This window comes from Dendropsophus ebraccatus, chromosome 9 (genome assembly GCF_027789765.1).
Source record: "Dendropsophus ebraccatus isolate aDenEbr1 chromosome 9, aDenEbr1.pat, whole genome shotgun sequence".
In the NCBI taxonomy this organism is placed as follows: Eukaryota; Metazoa; Chordata; class Amphibia; order Anura; family Hylidae; genus Dendropsophus; species Dendropsophus ebraccatus.
In genome coordinates this window covers 22,668,455-22,688,289 of record NC_091462.1, presented here as the reverse complement: position 1 = coordinate 22,688,289, position 19,835 = coordinate 22,668,455, and the positions used below count along the sequence as shown (strand labels likewise).

Below are 19,835 nucleotides of genomic sequence, written 5' to 3'. Positions count from 1 at the left end.
TCATCAGCTGCTCAGCTGCGATTGGCTGAGCATAACAGAAGACGTCTGGGGCTACAGCCAATCATGCGCACCGGCAGCCTTTTGATTGGCTGTAGCCCCAGACGTCTTCTGTTATACTCAGCCAATCGCGGCTGAGCAGCTGATGACGAGCTGGAGGGGGGCCGGCATGAGGGAGGGCTGGAGCTGTCAGGCTGGCCTCCTGAAGAGTGACGTAATTGTCTGTAGATGGCGTCCGGGACTGAAGGGGTCGACAGTGATTATGTGAGTATGCAGTATTACACTTCCAGGTCAAGCATTGGGAGGGGGTGGGGTGGAAACATGGGGTTGGGGGCCATTCACATAAATAACAGACATTACAATGGGGTGACCTCTGTAACACCTATCCCCCCCCCCCCCCAATCTTATTGGGCCCCGTCTCCTTATTGTGACCTGCGGCTTTATTTATTCCTATGGATTTTTCCTGAAATACCGCTTTAAGGTAGCTTCGCACACACCGTATTGTAGTGAATTGTCTGCAGCAGATCCGCAGCAGATTTAATCTAAGTCAAAACAATTGTTTAGCTGTTTTAGTGCGTTTAATTAAGGTTTTGAATCAAACCAAATTTTCAAAACTTCACTAATTCTTTAGTGTCCATTATAACTTATTTCTTTGAGGAGAAAAATAAATAAATAAAAGACATGGCGGCACATCCATATGCTAAACACTGATCCTCTACTTCTCAGCACAATCAATACTAACATTAGGAATCAGTTTACAATGTGATCAAAGTGTATAAGCCCACACACCACTTCATGGTTCCTAAATTGTGTGGGTCTCTAACCTAGACCACGGAGACCACTGCCAAAAACAGTGCCTGCGGAGGGTGTCACCCAGTGGTTTAGTAACCCCATTGCTGCCAGACCTAGCCCCAGTCCCAGGGCTTTGGGCACCACCATCTCACAGACACTGTACTCCAGCAATAATGGCCACTGCACAGCACCAGACCAAAGTTAAGCAGATGGACAAGCAAACCTTATGCTCTCAGCCAGAGGTCTGGAAGGAACTAGGTATTGACTAATGTTGAGTGAGTATGCTCGGTTGAGCATAGTGCTGGATCGAGCATAGGGGTGGTGTCAGCAACAGCGAACACAACCAGACAGTGGGCCCTGATCTAATCCCACCCACTGTCCCTGCCTAATTGCCTCAGTCGACCCTAGGCGGTCGCGGACAACCACGAAGACGTTCCCTGTACTGAATACGTGGAACACAAAACACGACAGACGGACAAAACACAATAAAGAGTAGTCAACAAGCCAGGTCAAACCACACGGGCAACGCAGTACAGAATCGGCAAGCAAAGAATAGTCACAGGTCAGGCGGGGGGTCAAGAACACGAGAAGAAAAGCAGAATGGGATATAGGGCAGGGAACGCTGGGACGGAGCAGGGGAGCTGGGACTAGAAGAACTAATAGCCAGCGATAACCTGCTGGCAATACTAACACTTTATACTGGACCAGGAGCCCGGACCAAAGGCTGATTGGTCCGGCCTCCTGAGTCCAGTTTCACTGCAGCTGGTGCACTGCAGGCTGAGTGGCCGGGCGACCTGTCACTCAGCCTGAGTGCAAGACACCTCAGCTGCGTACCGGCCGGCCGGCTGACGATCACGTGACACCACGGCGTCCCCGGTTGCTAGGGACGCCGTCGGGTCTCCGTGACGTCACTCGGCTCCGGCGGGCGGAGCAGCGGCGCGCTCCTGAGCCGTCAGCCGGAGCCGAACTGGAAGAAGACGCCGCTGGAGCCGGACAAGGTAAGTTCCTGACACTACCCCCCTTCTTATGAGGGGCCTCAGGACCCTTATCCATTGGCCCGGGCTTAGACGGGTTTTGCGTATGGTATCGTCGGATCAGTCGAGGAGCGTGCACGTTCCTAAGTGCCACCCATGTACGCTCCTCTGGTCCATAGCCCCTCCAGTGGACCAAATACTGTAATGATCCCTGTACCCAACGGGAATCTAGAATTTTCTCCACCTCATACTCCAATTCACCCTGAACGACCACGGGGGCAGGAGGAGGTGATGGAAACACCGGCGGTACATATTTTTTTAACAGAGCTTTGTGAAACACAGAATGAATTCTAAGAGATGCAGGTAATTTAAGTCTGAAAGTAACTGGATTAATGATTTCCACTATAGTATACGGCCCAATGTATTTGGGCGCCAGTTCTCCCGATTGTACCCTTAATTTAAGATTCCGAGTAGAGAGCCAGACCTTATCACCCACTGCATATAGATGGCCAGATATGCGTCTTTTGTTAGCGAATTTTTGGTAGGACTCTTGGGCTTTAACCAAGTTCTGATGAGCTTGGGCCCAAACTGTGCACAGTTTAGAAAAGATTGTCTCAGCTGAGGGATTGACAGACTCTGCAGAGTGAACGGACGAATACCTGGGATTGAAACCATAATTACAAAAAAAGGTGACATATTAGTAGAACGTTGTTCATGGTTGTTGATAGCAAATTCAGCTAGAGGAATGAAATCTCGCCATTTATCCTGCGTATCAGCTATGAAACATCTCAGGAATTGTTCCAAAGACTGGTTGGTTCTCTCAGTTTGTCCATTCGTCTGAGGATGGAAAGCCGACGAGAAGGACAAAGAGATTCCCAGCTTCCCACAGAACTCCCTCCAGAATTTGGCCACAAACTGGACACCTCTGTCGGAAACAATATTCTCCGGGACACCATGTAACCGCAGAATATGACCGATAAACAACGTGGCCAATAAACGAGCACTAGGGAGTTTACGCAGTGGAACAAGGTGACACATTTTGGAAAATCGATCCACCACTACCCAAATGACAGTCTTACCCCTAGATACTGGTAAGTCGGTAATAAAGTCCATAGATATATGTGTCCAAGGTCTCGTAGGAACCGGCAAGGGATGTAACAATCCCTCCGGTGGCCTACGGGGAACCTTGGACCTAGCACAGACCTCACATGCTTCAACAAATGATTTGACATCTCGGGCCCAAGTTGGCCACCAGAAATGGCGCAAGAGCAAGTATTTAGTGCCTGCTATCCCTGGATGTCCTGCCAAAACGGAACTATGGATTTCCTCCAGGACCCGGAGGCGAAGGTTCGGTGGCACAAATAGGAGGGAGTCAGGAGTGTTATGGGGGGCTAAATCCTGAGATTCAGCAACAAGAGTAACCAAGTCCGGTTGTAGGACAGACACCACAACCCCTGGTTTCAAGATCGTATCGACCTGTTTCTCAGGAATGTTCCCGGAATCAAAACTGCGAGAGAGGGCATCAGCTTTAATATTACGAGAGCCAGGTCGATATGTGATCTCAAAGTCAAACCTAGTAAAGAACAGGGCCCATCGGGCCTGACGTGGAGAGAGTCGTTTGGCGGTATCCAGATAAATGAGATTCTTATGATCCGTCAACACTGTGACTCTATGTTTGGCCCCTTCCAAGAAATGCCTCCACTCATCAAATGCCATCTTAATAGCCAATAATTCTCTATTCCCAATATCGTAGTTGCGTTCCGCTTGGGAGAACTTCCTCGAGAAGTACGCAACTGGCCGAAGATGAGTAAGAGTGTCAGTTCCCTGGGATAGAACTGCTCCCACACCCACCTCGGATGCGTCCACCTCAACAATAAAAGGGCGCTCGAAGTCGGGCTGGGCTAGTACTGGAGCTTCTGAAAAACATTGCCGAAGGATGTCAAATGCCTGGATTGCCTCTGTGGACCAGTGTACCAGATCCGCCCCTTTCTTAGTAAGATCTGTGAGGGGTTTAGCTATAACTGAGAACCCCTTAATAAATTTCCGGTAATAATTAGCGAAACCTAAAAACCTTTGTAAGGCCTTCAGGTTACTAGGTCGTTCCCATTTTACAATAGCCGCTACTTTAAGGGGGTCCATACCAAAAGAATTGGGGGTGATACTATAACCCAAAAACGAGACCTCCTGGATACCGAATTGGCACTTTGACACCTTGGCGTAAAGATTATTTTGTCTCAGAAGCTCCATTACCGTGCGGACCTGCTTTACGTGGGAAGACCAATCTGAGGAGAAGATCAAAATGTCATCCAGGTAGACAACAAGAAAACGTCCAAGGTGCTCACGGAAGATATCATTAACAAAGTGTTGGAAGACCGCCGGGGCATTGCATAACCCAAAGGGCATAACGAGATATTCGAAATGGCCCTCTGGGGTATTGAATGCGGTCTTCCACTCGTCACCTTCCCTGATTCTGATTAAATTATAAGCCCCCCGTAAATCAACCTTGGAAAACCATTTAGCGCCCACAATTTGATTAAACAAGTCTGGGATCAACGGTAGGGGGTGTTGGTTTTTAACAGTGATCTTGTTTAGTTCCCGGTAATCGATACAAGGCCGGAGACCCCCATCCTTTTTGCCTACAAAAAAGAAGCCAGCACCCATGGGAGAAGAAGAAGGACGTATGTGGCCTTTGCGTAAACTGTCCTTTATGTATTCTCGCATGGCTTCTCTTTCAGGGCAGGACAAATTGAATATTCGACCTCGGGGGTATCTGGAACCGGGAACTAAATCAATGGCGCAATCATACCGTCTATGGGGTGGCAACCCGTCCACTGCCTTTTCATCAAATACATCGGAATAATCCAACAAGAATTCGGGAATCTCTCCCTCCGCCGGGGAACACCCAGCAAGGGAAACTGCGATACAATGTGATGCACACCCAGGCCCCCACCGCACAAGTTCCCTATTGGACCAATCGAAGACCGGGTTATGAGCATCCAGCCAGGGTAACCCCAGGATAACATCAGACGACAGATTATGCATAACAAGAAAATCCAGATTTTCAACATGGACAGACCCTACTTTAACCTCCATGGAAGGGGTCCTATACCGTACATCCCCCTGTGAAAAGGGAGCAGAGTCTGCTCCAGTGACACCAACTGGACGCTGGAGCAGCAAGGGACATACCTCTAAGCCTGAAAAAAACATGGGGTTAATGAAATTTGCTGAGGATCCAGAATCGATCTGGGCATACCCACTAATAAATTTACCTCCCAACACCAAGGAAATGGGCAACAACAGTTTATTTTTGAAGGATACCTGAGCGCCTGAGAGACCCCCTCGATAATCTCTCAGGCGTTGAAGTTTTCCGTCGATGATCTCGGCTTGTTGGGACACTGCCGAACCTGGTGTCCTGTCTTTCCACAGTAAAAGCACAGCTTATTCTGCAGGCGATGGGCTCGTCGGGCCTTGGCATCGGTGGAGTCTACCTGCATCGGCTCCTCGAAAGGGGGTGAGACAGGAAGGGAAGGTTTGGAGAACGGAACAGGAGAGGTAGGGGTTTTGTGATGGTCAGGAGTACCCTTCTCCCTTTGTCGATCCCTTAATCTACGGTCAACTCTGATCGCTAGTGTCATGCTCTCTTCGAGCGAGTCGGGAGTGGGGTATGCTACTAGCATGTCCTTCAATCGGTCACTAAGACCCTCCCGAAACTGAAACCGGAGGGCTGGGTCGTTCCACGTGGAGAGACAGCTCCACTGCCTGAACTCAGAGCAGTACTCTTCCACTGGACGGCGACCCTGTCTTAACCCAGTTAGCTGACGTTCGGCATTGGCTGCACAGTCCGGGTCATCATACAGCAATCCCAGTGAACAAAAGAACTGGTCGGTGGTCCTTAGGTTAGGAGAGTCAGGGGGTAGAGAAAAAGCCCATTCTTGCGGGGGTCCTTGGAGGAGGGACATGATAATACCCACTCTCTGGGTCTCATCTCCTGAGGAGCATGGCCGTAACCTAAAAAACAATTTGCACCCCTCCCGAAAAGTACGGAATTTACTACGGTCCCCCGAAAACTTATCAGGGAGCTGGACGGGTGGTTCGGGAGGTAATGGGGAGGTTACAGTGAGCTGTCGTGATGTCGTCTCCTGATCCTGGACTCTCATAGCAAGTTCTTGGACCATGGTATTAAGTTGCTGCATTTGGTCCACGATATTGGACATGGCGGTCCTGTCGTCCATGGGGCAATGGGCAGTATGGGCTGGCTATTCTGTCAGCAACGGCAAACACAACCAGACAGTGGGCCCTGATCTAATCCCACCCACTGTCCCTGCCTAATTGCCTCAGTCGACCCTAGGCGGTCGCGGACAACCACGAAGACGTTCCCTGTACTGAATACGTGGAACACAAAACACGACAGACGGACAAAACACAATAAAGAGTAGTCAACAAGCCAGGTCAAACCACACGGGCAACGCAGTACAGAATCGGCAAGCAAAGAATAGTCACAGGTCAGGCGGGGGGTCAAGAACACGAGAAGAAAAGCAGAATGGGATATAGGGCAGGGAACGCTGGGACGGAGCAGGGGAGCTGGGACTAGAAGAATTAATAGCCAGCGATAACCTGCTGGCAATACTAACACTTTATACTGGACCAGGAGCCCGGACCAAAGGCTGATTGGTCCGGCCTCCTGAGTCCAGTTTCACTGCAGCTGGTGCACTGCAGGCTGAGTGGCCGGGCGACCTGTCACTCAGCCTGAGTGCAAGACACCTCAGCTGCGTACCGGCCGGCCGGCTGACGATCACGTGACACTACGGCGTCCCCGGTTGCTAGGGACACCGTCGGGTCTCCGTGACGTCACTCGGCTCCGGCGGGCGGAGCAGCGGCGCGCTCCTGAGCCGTCAGCCGGAGCCGAGCTGGAAGAAGACGCCGCTGGAGCCGGACAAGGTAAGTTCCTGACAGGTAATCAAACAAACTTGACCAAGCACCTTGTGGTGCTCGGTTAAAGTTGACCATTTACCTTCAATAACTGGGGGCCAAATGATCGTTCAGCTGTCAGCTGTACCAATTAAATTTTTTGTATTAATTTTTGTATATTTTATTCCTTGTTCAAATAAAGTACTGTATACAAAATTTAGATTGAAAACTTTAAGTTTTACTCTGGTGGTATGTTGGCTATGGTCTATGGCTGTATCCATGTTTTCCATTACTCCCATTACTGCATCCAACTTTTTCAGCCACCGATAATTACATTCAGAGCATTTGGGTTAAGAAGGTGCTAAAGGTTCACTCATCTCTATTTATAATCCGTCTCCTAACTATAAGGTGATCACAGTTTGTCCCACTGCTGTGACCTCCAACAATCAGCCATAATCGGGGGGTAAAAGCCTGTAGCGCCACCACAGGATAAATGAAGCATTACACCGTTCCCATTAAAATAAAAAGGTTGAGTAATGCCCAGGCATGTTCTGTCCACCACTCTTTGTAGTTGCTTTTCACTTTAAGATAGACAATAAAGTACCTGAAAAAGCTGAGCACCTATGATTACTTTACTACCAAACAATGGACTCTCTGTCATATGACATTAGCCTGAAAGTGTCAACTGTTCTAAACAGCAAAATGTAAGTGGCGCGGTAGGGTGGAGAGGTGCCAAGTAAAAAGATCAGGGAGTTTTATGGCAATGACTATAATTGCAAATTAATGTTTCAATTTGGCCCCATTAAAATTATTAATGGCTTGTGCATTATACACTGTACGACAGATCTATTACTTTAATGTAATGTGCAGAAATGATTAAAGAGTGGCTCAAGTTTAGAGAGATTATGATTACGCGACTGCCTAATAAGCAATAGTATATTATGAGAGTATTGTAGTCTCTCTGGCAGGTACCAGGAATACTCCATTGACAAAATACCTATATAATTTACCACTGGCATGTCTGTCAATAATATTTATATAGTCATCACATTCTGATGTCAGCACCCGATGCAGAGATGATCAGCGTTAAATAGGCAAAGCTTACCTCTTTTGTTGTAGATCTTCTGCACATTTCTTCTGCATGAATCGCTGACTGACATAAAGTTCCTTCTCCCTTTCGTATAAATCAAAAGTGGTTCTTGCAGCATTTGCGAAGTATATTACAATAAATACAGATAAGCAAGCAATTTTAGAGCCGATCAATTTTAGAATTTTACAAAAATAGTGTTGGAATTTGATTTGGGTAAACCAGTACAGGATCGGGGACACTGGTCAAAGATAAGCGTCCCTGTTCCTCTACACAAGGCAGCCATACAAAGGCATTTGACTCCCGATGGCTGGAAAAGATGAATGCAGCCTTAGGGAGTCAAAGTTGTTTGTAACTTTAAATTTTCTTTTAATTTACTTATAATCTTACACAAATTTAGTTGCATGGTAGTGTTGAGCAGGCTTGCCAAATGGTTCGGCAATGTTCTCTAAACCCAAACACTCGGCATTTGACTCCAGGTGTCTGGAGAAGTTGGATGCCGCGATAGGAAGTCCAAAAGCTGTATCAATTTTTTCTGGCAACCCTAGGGCAGCATCCAACTTCTTCAGCCACTAAACATTATTGCATAGTTTTATTGGTGATCAATGGGTGCCTGTGACATTATGGGCGAAATTGTGCAACCATTGGTCCCCACATGTGGGACTTGGTATTGTCTGCAGAGTGAGAACCTAGGCTAACACACAATGCTGCCTTTCCAGAGCAGTTTAGAAAATGAAAACTGAGCTCTGATTGGTTGCTATGAGTATCAAAGACAGTTTTGACGCATTTCCATAATAAATGACACATAAGAGACAAGAATATTTAGAAAACACAGAACTCATTATCCTTTTTTAATTCAAAACATTCTTGTTGGTCCAGAAAAAGCAAGCAGAACATTACATCGAATGGACTGACGCGTTCCAGGGTCCAAACTAAACTCTAGATTTCACGTTACTGCCTCTATATATAAATCTTCTCAACACTGTTGGGCGAAGGAGAGTCATGTATCAATCTAAATGTGATAGAAAATGGTGGAAAGTGTCAAAATGATGGCACAAAGCTTGCCATATGGATAAGGTGTTGCAATGTTTTTACCTTAAACTTTTGACTGCCATGAAAGGTTTTGTTTTCTAAAATAAGACCTTTCTGTAAAGTGGAAGCTACTAGGTTTTCCTTCACCTTCCTACAGCTCTTTGTACTATATCTAATAAACTGGCCAAGGCAAAGTGGTTTATCAGTACCCACAAAGGGTTGTCACTGTTTCCTCTAAATCATATTGACCAGGGTGGGATTTTTGGGGCATGGGTTCACACAGAATGTAATTTGAGGTTTAACTTTCAAAGAGCCATTTTTTGGAGGCCAGGGCAGTCAGACACTATTTCATGCCATTGATAAGCCCAAAGGGTAAAAACCATGCCCTACATGTATTGCCATGGCTAGCACAAATGACTCTACATAATACAGAACCGGAATCTAGAAGGCTTCTTTCCCACGGACATGAGTTTCTCTGCTGCCCTGCCACCCTTAAAGGGGACCTGTCACCCTGGCTGCCTGAAGCCCGCCCGCCCCCCTGTGGAGCCTGTCCCGCCACCGAGAAACCAGAGGTGAGTCCGATGCCCATAGAAAATGACCGGAGCAGTCGCTCTCTATTGGCGTCAGACTCATCTCTGGCGAGCGCGCACACGGCTTCTGATGGGGATTTCTCAGGGACGGGGTCCGGGACTTTGACGAAGGGGTAAGTATAAGGGGCTCCACCGGGGGGGTCAGGCAGGCTTCACCCCGGCAGCCGGGGTAACAGGCTTCCTTAAACATAGTCATGATTACTTTTGCTCCTAGGCCTGGGTCTGCCTGGCAAGGTAGGAGGAGCATTCAATTGCCATTAAAGAAGTGTGTGACATATTGAAAAAAATGCCACATGCTCAGGATTTAGATGAAACAAAATAAATCTGTGTTTTTTTAACTCATGTTCAGGGTCCTACTACTTATTCTCCTTGCTCTTCCACCACTGCCTTTCTTGCTCCAATCACACTGTGAGGCACATCCCATGGAATTGCCTGCTCAGCCAATCAGGAGCTCCAGAGGTATCCCGCCTCAGTCGCTGATTGGGAAATTCCTTGAGCTGGTCCCAGAAGCACTGTACAGTGGGAATCGAACTCCATGAGATAGGTGGCCTCAGAAGGAAAGGGAGAGGTGGGTAACAATAACTTTTTTTCTTCTATTTAATAAGACTTTCTGAATTATAAAAAAAATCTCGTCCCCAAAATAATCCTCACTTTATCTCTCCCCACAAAGTTAGTTGACCTTGGTGCAGCAATAATGTGCCTATATGCCCAGGTTGCTGTTGCAGCCAATCATTGGCCTCATTGGTATATGGCGGTAGACTGAAAAAGCTAGTGATGACAATAAGGTGAGTAAATCAAGCAGGAAGGACACGAGAGAGGTAGCGTCGGGCAGTGAGAAGATTAAACAAGTAAGCATAGGTTGTTATTTTGTTTTACCATGATCCTGAGCAGTAGAAAACCTCCTTTAAGCCATTATATTCTGCATTGACCTTCTGGCATTATCACCAGCACAGAACCATGGCCACTGGCCACACCAACCCACGCTATCACATTAGTCATTTAGGCCAATAAAATAGGCTATAGGGCTTCTATAGGGTTTCAAGAGCCAGTAAATTTTTGAATTGTCCTAAGGACTTCGGATTTAGGGGAAATGTGACGCACACAGGACACTCTTTATACATGAGCCCTATCATGTCCTAACACATCCCAAAAAGCCCTTAAACACAAAAGACATTGGACTTGTGAAGAGGTCACTGTAATCTATTATCACTTCTGCACACAGTTGGGTGTAGTCCACATCCTATGTTTTTGTAATAAAATATTCTTTGACATTACAATATATCGAATCTTCTCTCATTTAATATCTTTGACAAATATAGTGGATCCGGTGGGGATGGTGCCTCGGTATATACAGCCTCCAGAGTGCCCTCCTTATTCTTCCGGTAAACAGACACAATTTGCGGCCGGGCAAGTAGAGTCAGGTATCGTTAACAGAACAATAATTAGAAAAAGTCCTATTTCTGTCCTCCCAGGTGGATTCAAAGAGGTTTTTCAATTATTTTATGTCAGTGAGAGTGAAGAAAGTGTCATCTCCATTCAAGTGTTCTTATAGCTGCTAATTAAGGTCTTCAGACGTGGCATCGGGGCCGACTCGTCAACCAGCGCCCAGCTTTAAGCACTCAAGGTCATGTTACGTAACAGCCACTGCTGGGATCGGCTTCCGTTGCACTCTTTCATCGTGGGGACCATCTTATCGTCATCTGTGGGCTCGTCCAAGCACTGGTTGCTGTTTATATGCCTCAGTACAAAATGCTGCCGAAAGAAAGCAACAGATGCCCGTTAAATATTGCATGATATCACAGAGAGCGGCCTCAAGAACAGTTAGAGTTTTATCGAAAGCACTAGACTATTATACATTTTATAATGGTATTGATCACAGATCTTTTCTAGGTCTTTGTCCAACTATCCAAAATGTAGTTCACTTATCTATCTTAAAGGGAATCTATCAGCAGGTTAGAAGTATATAACCTGCTGATATGTCCCTATAGCGCACAGGGTGCTGAGGATGAAGGTATAGGCTCTATTACACAGAAAGATTATCCTGTGGAAAAAACGTTATATCGTTCAAATTTAGGCAATAATATTTCCGTGAGTATGCAGGCAACGGTCAAACGATTAATGAAAACTGGTTTGTATGTCATTAATCGCATTTTTTGAGACGAACCTAAAATCATTTTTGCAAAGAACAGCCGTTGTTTTCCATTAAAACAACGGCCGTTCCTTTTATACTACAATGCAACAACGCATTCACGGGCTAGGTTCACACTATGTATTTTTTTAATTAATCACGGCCATTGTTGCAAATTGCATCAATAGACGTGATTAATTCAAAAGATCCGTTCCAGTGAATGAATGGAACCCCGGACGGAGTGTATACACATAGTACGCACTCTGGCTGGGATTGCAAGCGGCTGCACGAAAAACTGACATGTCAGTTTGGGCTGCCTCTATTCATTGAATAGCGGCCGCTCAGAACTGACAGTTAACACAGTGGAAAGTGCGGCTCCGGACATACTTTTCATTGAGTGCCATTGTGAATTGGGATGCGGGTGCACATGGATGTGCCCGCATCCCAATTCAACAAAAGTGAAGTTCATCCAGCCAGTACTGCAGTACCGGCCGAGATGATCTTCCCTGACACTGGCCGTTCTGTCTCATGCTGTGTGAACCTGGCCATACAATGTATTGTGCAACGGCCGTTGTTTTGAGTGCCAAACAACGTTGTTCCGAGTGCCAAACAACGTTGTTCCATTGACTTGAATTCATTGCATAGCAGTATGAAAAGAATGGCCATTGGTTTTATGGAACACAATGGCCATTCTTTTCAAAAATAGTACATTGTGTGAACATAGCCTAAAGATGTATGATTTCTGGTCGTTTGTCATTAATCATAGAAAATTAAAAATCGCTTCATCTAATAGGAACCTAAGTTTCTAATCTTGATCCTTGGAGTCATTTTTGGGAACTTTGTAGTTTCATTCATATGCTATTTAGGTGGTGTGGTTCATGTGGTCGGGACTCTACCCCGGTCTTGGCCGGCCCAACCCTTCTTATGAGTATTCATCCGATGCTCTGAGGTGATAAGTGCCAGAGTGACGTCAATGCAGAGCACCGCCCCAATATTCATTAAAAGGGGCAGATCAGTGCACAGAGGGTGATAGTCCCGCCCCCAGTGCACTAAACTGCTTTTTTAGCATATAAAATAAACTACCAAAATCCCAAAAACCTAAGAAATTTACCCTCATCATAAGCACCCTGTGGGCTATAGGGACATATCAGCAGGGTATATTTTTCCCTTTAAATGTATTCTCATACCTATAATTGTAGAAGCTGGCAAACACCAAACTTTCAGCCCTCTATCAACATGCAATAGTATACAATGGTGTGCTATGCTTTTGACGTAGCCTGGCTATTTTAGTACTAAGGTTGTATTCACACCGTGTTTTGTGTTTAGGTTTAATGTGTGCGGTTTTATTGTCTTGTTATGGACAGAAACATGTGCATATACCTTGTCTTTTATGGTGTAACATTCCCTCTGTAATGGGCACACAGGGACACGTCAAAAATGTTGACTTCACTCCCCAAGTTGCCACAATCTCCATGCAGGCAATTACATTGTAAGCCTATGGGCCACTGGATGGACGTGTGCTAACACTCATTCTTCTGATCAGTGAGGATCTCCACAATTCTAGTTATTCTAGTTATTTAGCATTTATTTGGTTGTTGTTACATCTGTGCCTAACTCATATTTGTCTATCTATCTATCTATCTATCTATCTATCTATCTATCTATCTATCTATCTCCTATCTATCTATCTATCTATCTATCTCCTATCTATCTACAGTATCTACATATCTATCTATCTGCTATCTATCTATCTATCTATCTATCTATCTATCTATCTCCTATCTATCTATCTATCTATCTCCTATCTATCTACACACATATCAATCTATCTATCTATCTATCTATCTATCTCCTATCTATCTACAGTATCTACATATCTATCTATCTATCTATCTGCTATCTATCTATCTATCTATCTATCTATCTATCTGCTATCTATCTATCTATCTATCTCCTATCTATCTACACACATATCAATCTATCTATCTATCTATCTATCTATCTATCTATCTATCTATCTATCTCCTATCTATCTATCTCCTATCTATCTATCTATCTATCTATCTATCTCCTATCTATCTATCTATCTATCTATCTCCTATCTATTATCTATCTATCTATCTATCTATCTATCTATCTCTATCTATCTGTTACCTATCTATCTATCTATCTATCTATTATCCATCTCCTATCTATCTATCTGACTGTGCAAGGTCTGGCTCAGAGGTACATACAATGTTCAGTAAATAAAGGAAGAATACTGCAACACTCCATTTCAGGTTTAAAAAGTTTCAGCTTTGACATGTTTTTTTCAGTAAAAAGTGACAGGTAATAACAAAACTGAATCAGTGCCATATATACAAATATAATGTAAAACGCTCCTCAAACAACCATCTCCCAGATTCTTCCAAGCTTCCCCCATACTCACTGCCTTAACACATCCGTCTCCCACCCGCCATCACCTTCAGAGCAGTTTCAAGCCCAATCTACATAGATCTCTGCTACCACTGGACTGTGACCCGCTGCCCCCTCACCTGCTGCCTCCCCCCCTCCCCCACCCTGTAAGCCCTTGTAGGCAGGGTCCTGGTCTCCTCTTCCTATTTGTGTAGATGGAATGTTTTGATCTTTTTATTAATTTTTTTTTATTAATGTCAACAATCCTGGTGTTTTTTATCTATTCATGTAGATTCAGCAAAGGAGGTAAAATATTTTTTTTCCTCCAGAGCACAGCATGGCGGCAGCAGTCACATCAAAGGTATTTATTATTATTTACATACGTCAGTGCCGCCCCTTCACCACCGCCACCCTAGGCATAGGCCCATAGATGCCTAGGGGCAAATACAGCTCCGTATGCCAGTCAGTATTTACATAAGCTACATTGTATGGCTTAAGATTACAGTCTATTACACAATTTATTATGTTCCCAAGACCAGGATAACTGCTTGGAGTTTATCAAGATCATTGTCATTGAGACCAGGTGGGGCAATATTCAATCTGAACTGTCGTTTGCTAAAAAATTTTAAAAAAAGGAAAAACAAAAATCACAATAAAAAAAAAAAAATAGCTTTAAAAAAAAAAGGTACTCTGGCAAAAATGTTTTCAGAAAGTTATATAGATTTTTAAGTTACTTCTATTTAAAAATCTCCAGTCTTCCCATACTTTTCAGCTGCTGTTTGTCCTGCAGGAAGTGGTGTATTCTCTCCAGTATGACACACTGCTCTCTGCTGCCACCTCTGTCCATGTCAGGAAATATCCAAAAGCAGGAAAGGTTTTCTATGGGGATTTGCTGTCAGTTCCTGTCATGGACAGAGGTGGCAGCAGAGAGCACTGTGTCAGACTGGAAGGAATACACCACTTCCTGCAGGACATACAGCAGAGGATAAGTACTGGAAGACTTGAGATTTGAGAAGTAAATCACAAATCTGTATATTTTTCTGATACCAGTTATTTAAAAAAAAATATGCTGGAGTACCCCTTTAACATTTAACACATCAATCTATTTGTGGAAAATACAATTTGCTTTAACATGTAAATATTCCAGAATTTACAATTCCAAGTTACGAGTTATTACCAGATTCCGACTATGACTTCTGGGCTGTCTAACAGAATGAATTATATTATGAGCGATACATGATACCAACCTCTTCTGGCTTTCATAGAAAGTAATCAGTGGGACTGTAAAAAACATTTCTAAAAACCTCCAGTCTGGTATAATTCCTCAGTATCCAGGCTTGCCGGCTGTTGCCGTTACAGTATTCCACAGTGGGGCCAAATGTGCCGTCCTCTATTTGGCTTAAAGTCAAACATGATTGGGTTATGATATGGAGAAATGAATGGGTCTGTGCAACAGAAAGAGACAAGTCAAAGCAAAAAAACTCATAGCATGAAAAAGAAATAGTAAAATAAGGTTAACAAACACAAGTCTATGTAATGCATGCAGATGGAGGGGTATGAGCTAGACGCGGGTGCACACACATAGGATTAGAGGAACAATCACAAACACAAACAATGCACTATGGGGGAGATTTATCAAACATGGTGTAAAGTGAAACTGGCTCAGTTGCCCCTAGCAACCAATCAGATTCCACCTTTCATTTTCTAAAAAGTCTGTGAGGAATGTAAAGTGGAATCTGATTGGTTGCTAGGGGCAACTGAGCCAGTTTCACTTTACACCATGTTTTATATATCTCCCCCACATTGTGTTTCTTCCCATGCCACCAATGGAAATTCAGGCCCGCTCAGCCGGCATAGCACGTCTCGTCCCAGGTCCCCACTCCTGGGGACATGAGACATGGAGGCGCCCGGGACCGGGCCAAAGTTAGGGGATACCAGCATCAGCGTTGGAGCGGGGGAGGTGAGAGCATGTTACTTCTTTAATCCTCTTCCTCCCTGGAACTCTGCTAAAAATCACCCCAGCCCGGAGTTCTCCTTAAGGGTGCGTTCACACCTACCGCATCCGCAGCTTATTTTTCCGCGGAAATCCGCAGGTCTGGTAGTGCAGATTTCAACCTGCGAGAAATCCGCGTATGTGTGCGTTTTGCGGTTTTTCTGCAGCAAGTATATCGCAACTGAAATGTCCATTTAGAATGAGAGACATTTTAAACGGACATTTCAGTTGCGATAAACTTGCTGCGGAAAAACCGCAAAACGCACACATACGCGGATTTCTCGCAGGTTGAAATCTGCACTACCAGACCTGCGGATTTCCGCGGAAAAATAAGCTGCAGATGCGGTAGGTGTGAACGCACCCTTAACCTGCTGATATCTCCCTATGGTGCACAGGGCACTAAGGATGAATGTAAGTTTCTTACCGCCATCTTCGCGCCATTTCCTTGATATTAGTTTATTCCATATGCTAATGAGTTGTTTTGGTGCACTGGGGTGATGTCCCGCCCCCAGTGTATCAATTGCCCCTGGCCGGTGCGCTCTGCTAATATTCATTAGGAGGGGCAGGTTGGATGGGGGCAGATCAGTACACAGTACACCAAAAGTGCACCAAAAAATAACTTATTAGGAGTTTAATCCAGATGCTAATATCATAGAAATGGTGCCGAGGATGAAGGTAAGAGACTTAACTTCATCCTCAGTGCTCAGTGTGTGTTAGATATTTCTAACCTGCTGAAAGCTTCCCTTTAAGATGAAGCTGCAGTCCAAAACAATACTTTAGGCTGTATTCCCACAGCGTGAGAGACCGGCCCTTCCGTGACCTGGCCGGGTCACGTAACGGCCGGTCTCTGAAAAGATCATCCCGGCCGGTACTGCCGGATTATCTTTCAGGCTGCAGAGTTCTGATGCAGGCATATCCATGCGCGCCCGCATCAGAACACTCCACTGCACGCTATGGAGCAAACGTCCGGAGCCTCTCGCTCCACAGTGTGCACTGACATGGATTTCTGCGGCTGCTATTCATTTAATAGCTGACATGTCAGTTGTTTGCGGTGCTGCTAGGGATCCCGGCAGGAGCGTATACTATGTGTATACGCTCCGTCCGGGATTCCTAGGCAGCAATGGACGTAAATTTCCATATAAATCACGGCCGTTGTACAACTGCCAAGGGTTTACGAAAATATACAGTGTGCCAACATAGCCTTAGGCTAGGTTCACACTACGTATATGTCCGGTCGCATATTTTTCACGTCCGGACATATACGTATGAAACTCCGGCCGGGACTTTACGCAAGTTGCGGCCGGATACGTACGGACCGCGAACTTACGCCCGTAGCGTACTTACGCTTCCCGAGCGCTCTTCGTAGCGATCTAACAGCGGTTTTTTACTTGGAAATCTTCGCCTAGCCCCGGTCACCCCACAGAACCTTTTGGATCGGAACAAAAAGCTTTCAAAATGAAGAAATCACCACTACGTACGGGACCGCATGTTACGCTACGGGCGTAAGTTACGGCATTTCCGTCGGGAAATAATGGTCTGGTTCATTTTTTATAGCGCCGCATACGATCCGGGCGTAAGTTCGTACTTAGTGCGAACTGTGCGCCCGTAGATCGTATACTTTCCATTGTACGCAAACTACGTAAGTTTCCGGCCGCTTATTCACAGAACGCGCTACGGCCGGAAACTTACGTAGTGTGAACGTAGCCTTAAATTGTATACATGCACTGTATAGATGAAATAAAGATTTTACTGTCTTTCATCCTTTCCTTCTGCTTCTAATTCACACTACTCTGTTGTCTTCAGTAACTCAACTCCCTCACTCAAGTCAACAATTCAGCCAACTTTACATTCCTCCCACTAAGTGGGGTGCTCCTGTGGGATCAGTGTGTGTGTGTGTGTGTGTGTGTGTGAGGCGGGGTTATAGTCAAGAAGGTGCAGAAGGAGGGAAATAGAGTTGGCTGAATTCCCAACTAGAGTGTACATAGAAACATTAAGTATGTTACGGGATGTATGCTAAAGAGGAAGTTGTAAAATAACTTTATTAACCGATATATGGTAATGGGACACTTCGGAAGAAAAAAATTCTTATCAACTGGTGCTGGAAAGTTATACTGATTTCTATTTAGAAAAAAAAAACTTTTCTTCCCATACTTATCAGCTGCTGTATGTCCTGCAGGAAATGATGTATTCTCTCCAGTCTGACACAATGCTTTCTGCTGCCACCTCTGTCCATATTAGGAACTGTCCAGAGAAGTAGCAAATCCCCATAGAAAACCTCTCCTGCTCTGGGCAGTTCCTGACATGAACAGAGGTGGCAGCAGAGAGCAGTGGGTCAGACTGGAGAGAATACACCACTTCACTTCACCACTGCAAGACATACAGCATAGAAGTAATTTTTAAATCTGTATAACTTTAAATTTTTGACACCAGTTAATTTGTCAGTGACTACTGGTTCTGTATGGGAAACTATATAGGAGAAAGATGCCTGTAGGCCACAAGCTACTGTATAATTGGGACTGTAGGGCTGTTGCATAAAACAGAAATCTGTAAGCCATGTGCATGAGCCCTAAGGTTAAAGTTCATACTACTCGGTTCAGAGTGACCGACGTGGACATTGGAGCTGGTATACCCCTATGATGAACACTATATCATTTGAGCAGGGTTCTACTTATGCCATGCATTTAAGAAAAAGAAGTGTTAATGATAAAACGATGACTGATAGCAAGAAAATAAAATGTGTTCACGACTGCATTTCCTGCATTGTAGAGCGATAATCCCAATTACATCCCCCGAAGCTCTGTACAAAAAGAGGCAGAAAGGAACCCAACAACCTCTTGATGTTATCTACATTTTATTTCAGCTCCTGGAGACATCGAGAGGGAGTTTTAGAAACTGTCTGTGGAGTATTATAAGCATAAAACTTTAGGAACCTATCAAAAACTATAAGTTATATAATAAAAAAAGTGCATAAAATATGTATCTGTAAATAACATCCAACAAAGGTACAAATAAGCGCATGGGACCCCCAACAAGAGAGCATGGCTGGGACCCCCAACGATTCTTGGTCTCCAAAAAGTGATGAATTTTCCTGCAGCGCCACCACAGGGTAAACAATGCATTACACAGTCTGGAGTATCTTTCATTCTAAAATAAGTTGCCTAAATCGAAATTAAAATAATCCTTTCGAAGAGCAATTTTTATATGAATATTCAGCCAAAAACAGCTTTGAGGTCCCATAACCCTGATGCCATAAAGTGGCTGCATTATATATATATATACATTTTTCTACCCTTTTAACATTAAAAAGAGGAAAAAAAAAAGTAAAATCCAGCCGTGAGCATGTGACCTCATGTTCATAAGCAAGGACCAAATGTTCTAATGTGTCAGGCTCAATGGTAGCCCATAGATTATTCCAGATAAGTGTCTCGTAAGGCTGCAGATAAGTGGTGGTGATGTAGTTTTACATCGTTTTATGATCTTGCCGCATTAAGCTCGGAGGAGAACACTCTGATAGTATAAGAGCAGTAAGGGTAGTCAGCAAGAAGCCTCATTGATCATTACACTCATTTTGATTCCATTATAGACAAAAGTAGAATAAAATTATCTCCTAAAGTAAACTGGATATCGGGACCAATGCTCTAAAGAAACTCTCAGACTGAACTCCACTCCCAAACGTATACGTATCTGTATATACAAGAGGGGAAGGTTAGACAATGGAAATTTGTGCACATTTAAACTATATCTTTTGGGATCCACCATTGAGGGAAGAGGCACTGGGAGCACCAAGTTAACAAGTGGGCCAACATGACCATGACCCTGGTATGTTTCCATGTTTTTGAGGCAGCCTCAAGGCCCCATTACACAGAGGAGCAAGTGAGCGCTGGCTTGCTTCTCATCCCCCCTAGCTGCCGGTGCTATTACACGCGGCAACAGGGAGCGG

At 44.8% G+C, this 19,835-nt stretch overlaps 1 protein-coding gene across 1 annotated transcript in view; it reads right to left on the bottom strand.

Annotated features, from left to right (window-relative positions):
• Positions 1-8,639: 8,639 nt before the first annotated feature.
• Positions 8,640-19,835, bottom strand: part of GALNT13 (polypeptide N-acetylgalactosaminyltransferase 13) — a 233,881-nt gene continuing 222,685 nt past the window's right edge. The window contains exons 11-12 of the mRNA XM_069985091.1: positions 15,150-15,347; positions 8,640-11,132 (exon numbers count right to left, since the gene is read on the bottom strand). Of these exons, the coding sequence (XP_069841192.1) occupies positions 15,162-15,347 (186 nt within the window). The 3' untranslated portion in view covers positions 8,640-11,132; positions 15,150-15,161. The remainder of the gene's footprint in view (positions 11,133-15,149; positions 15,348-19,835) is intronic.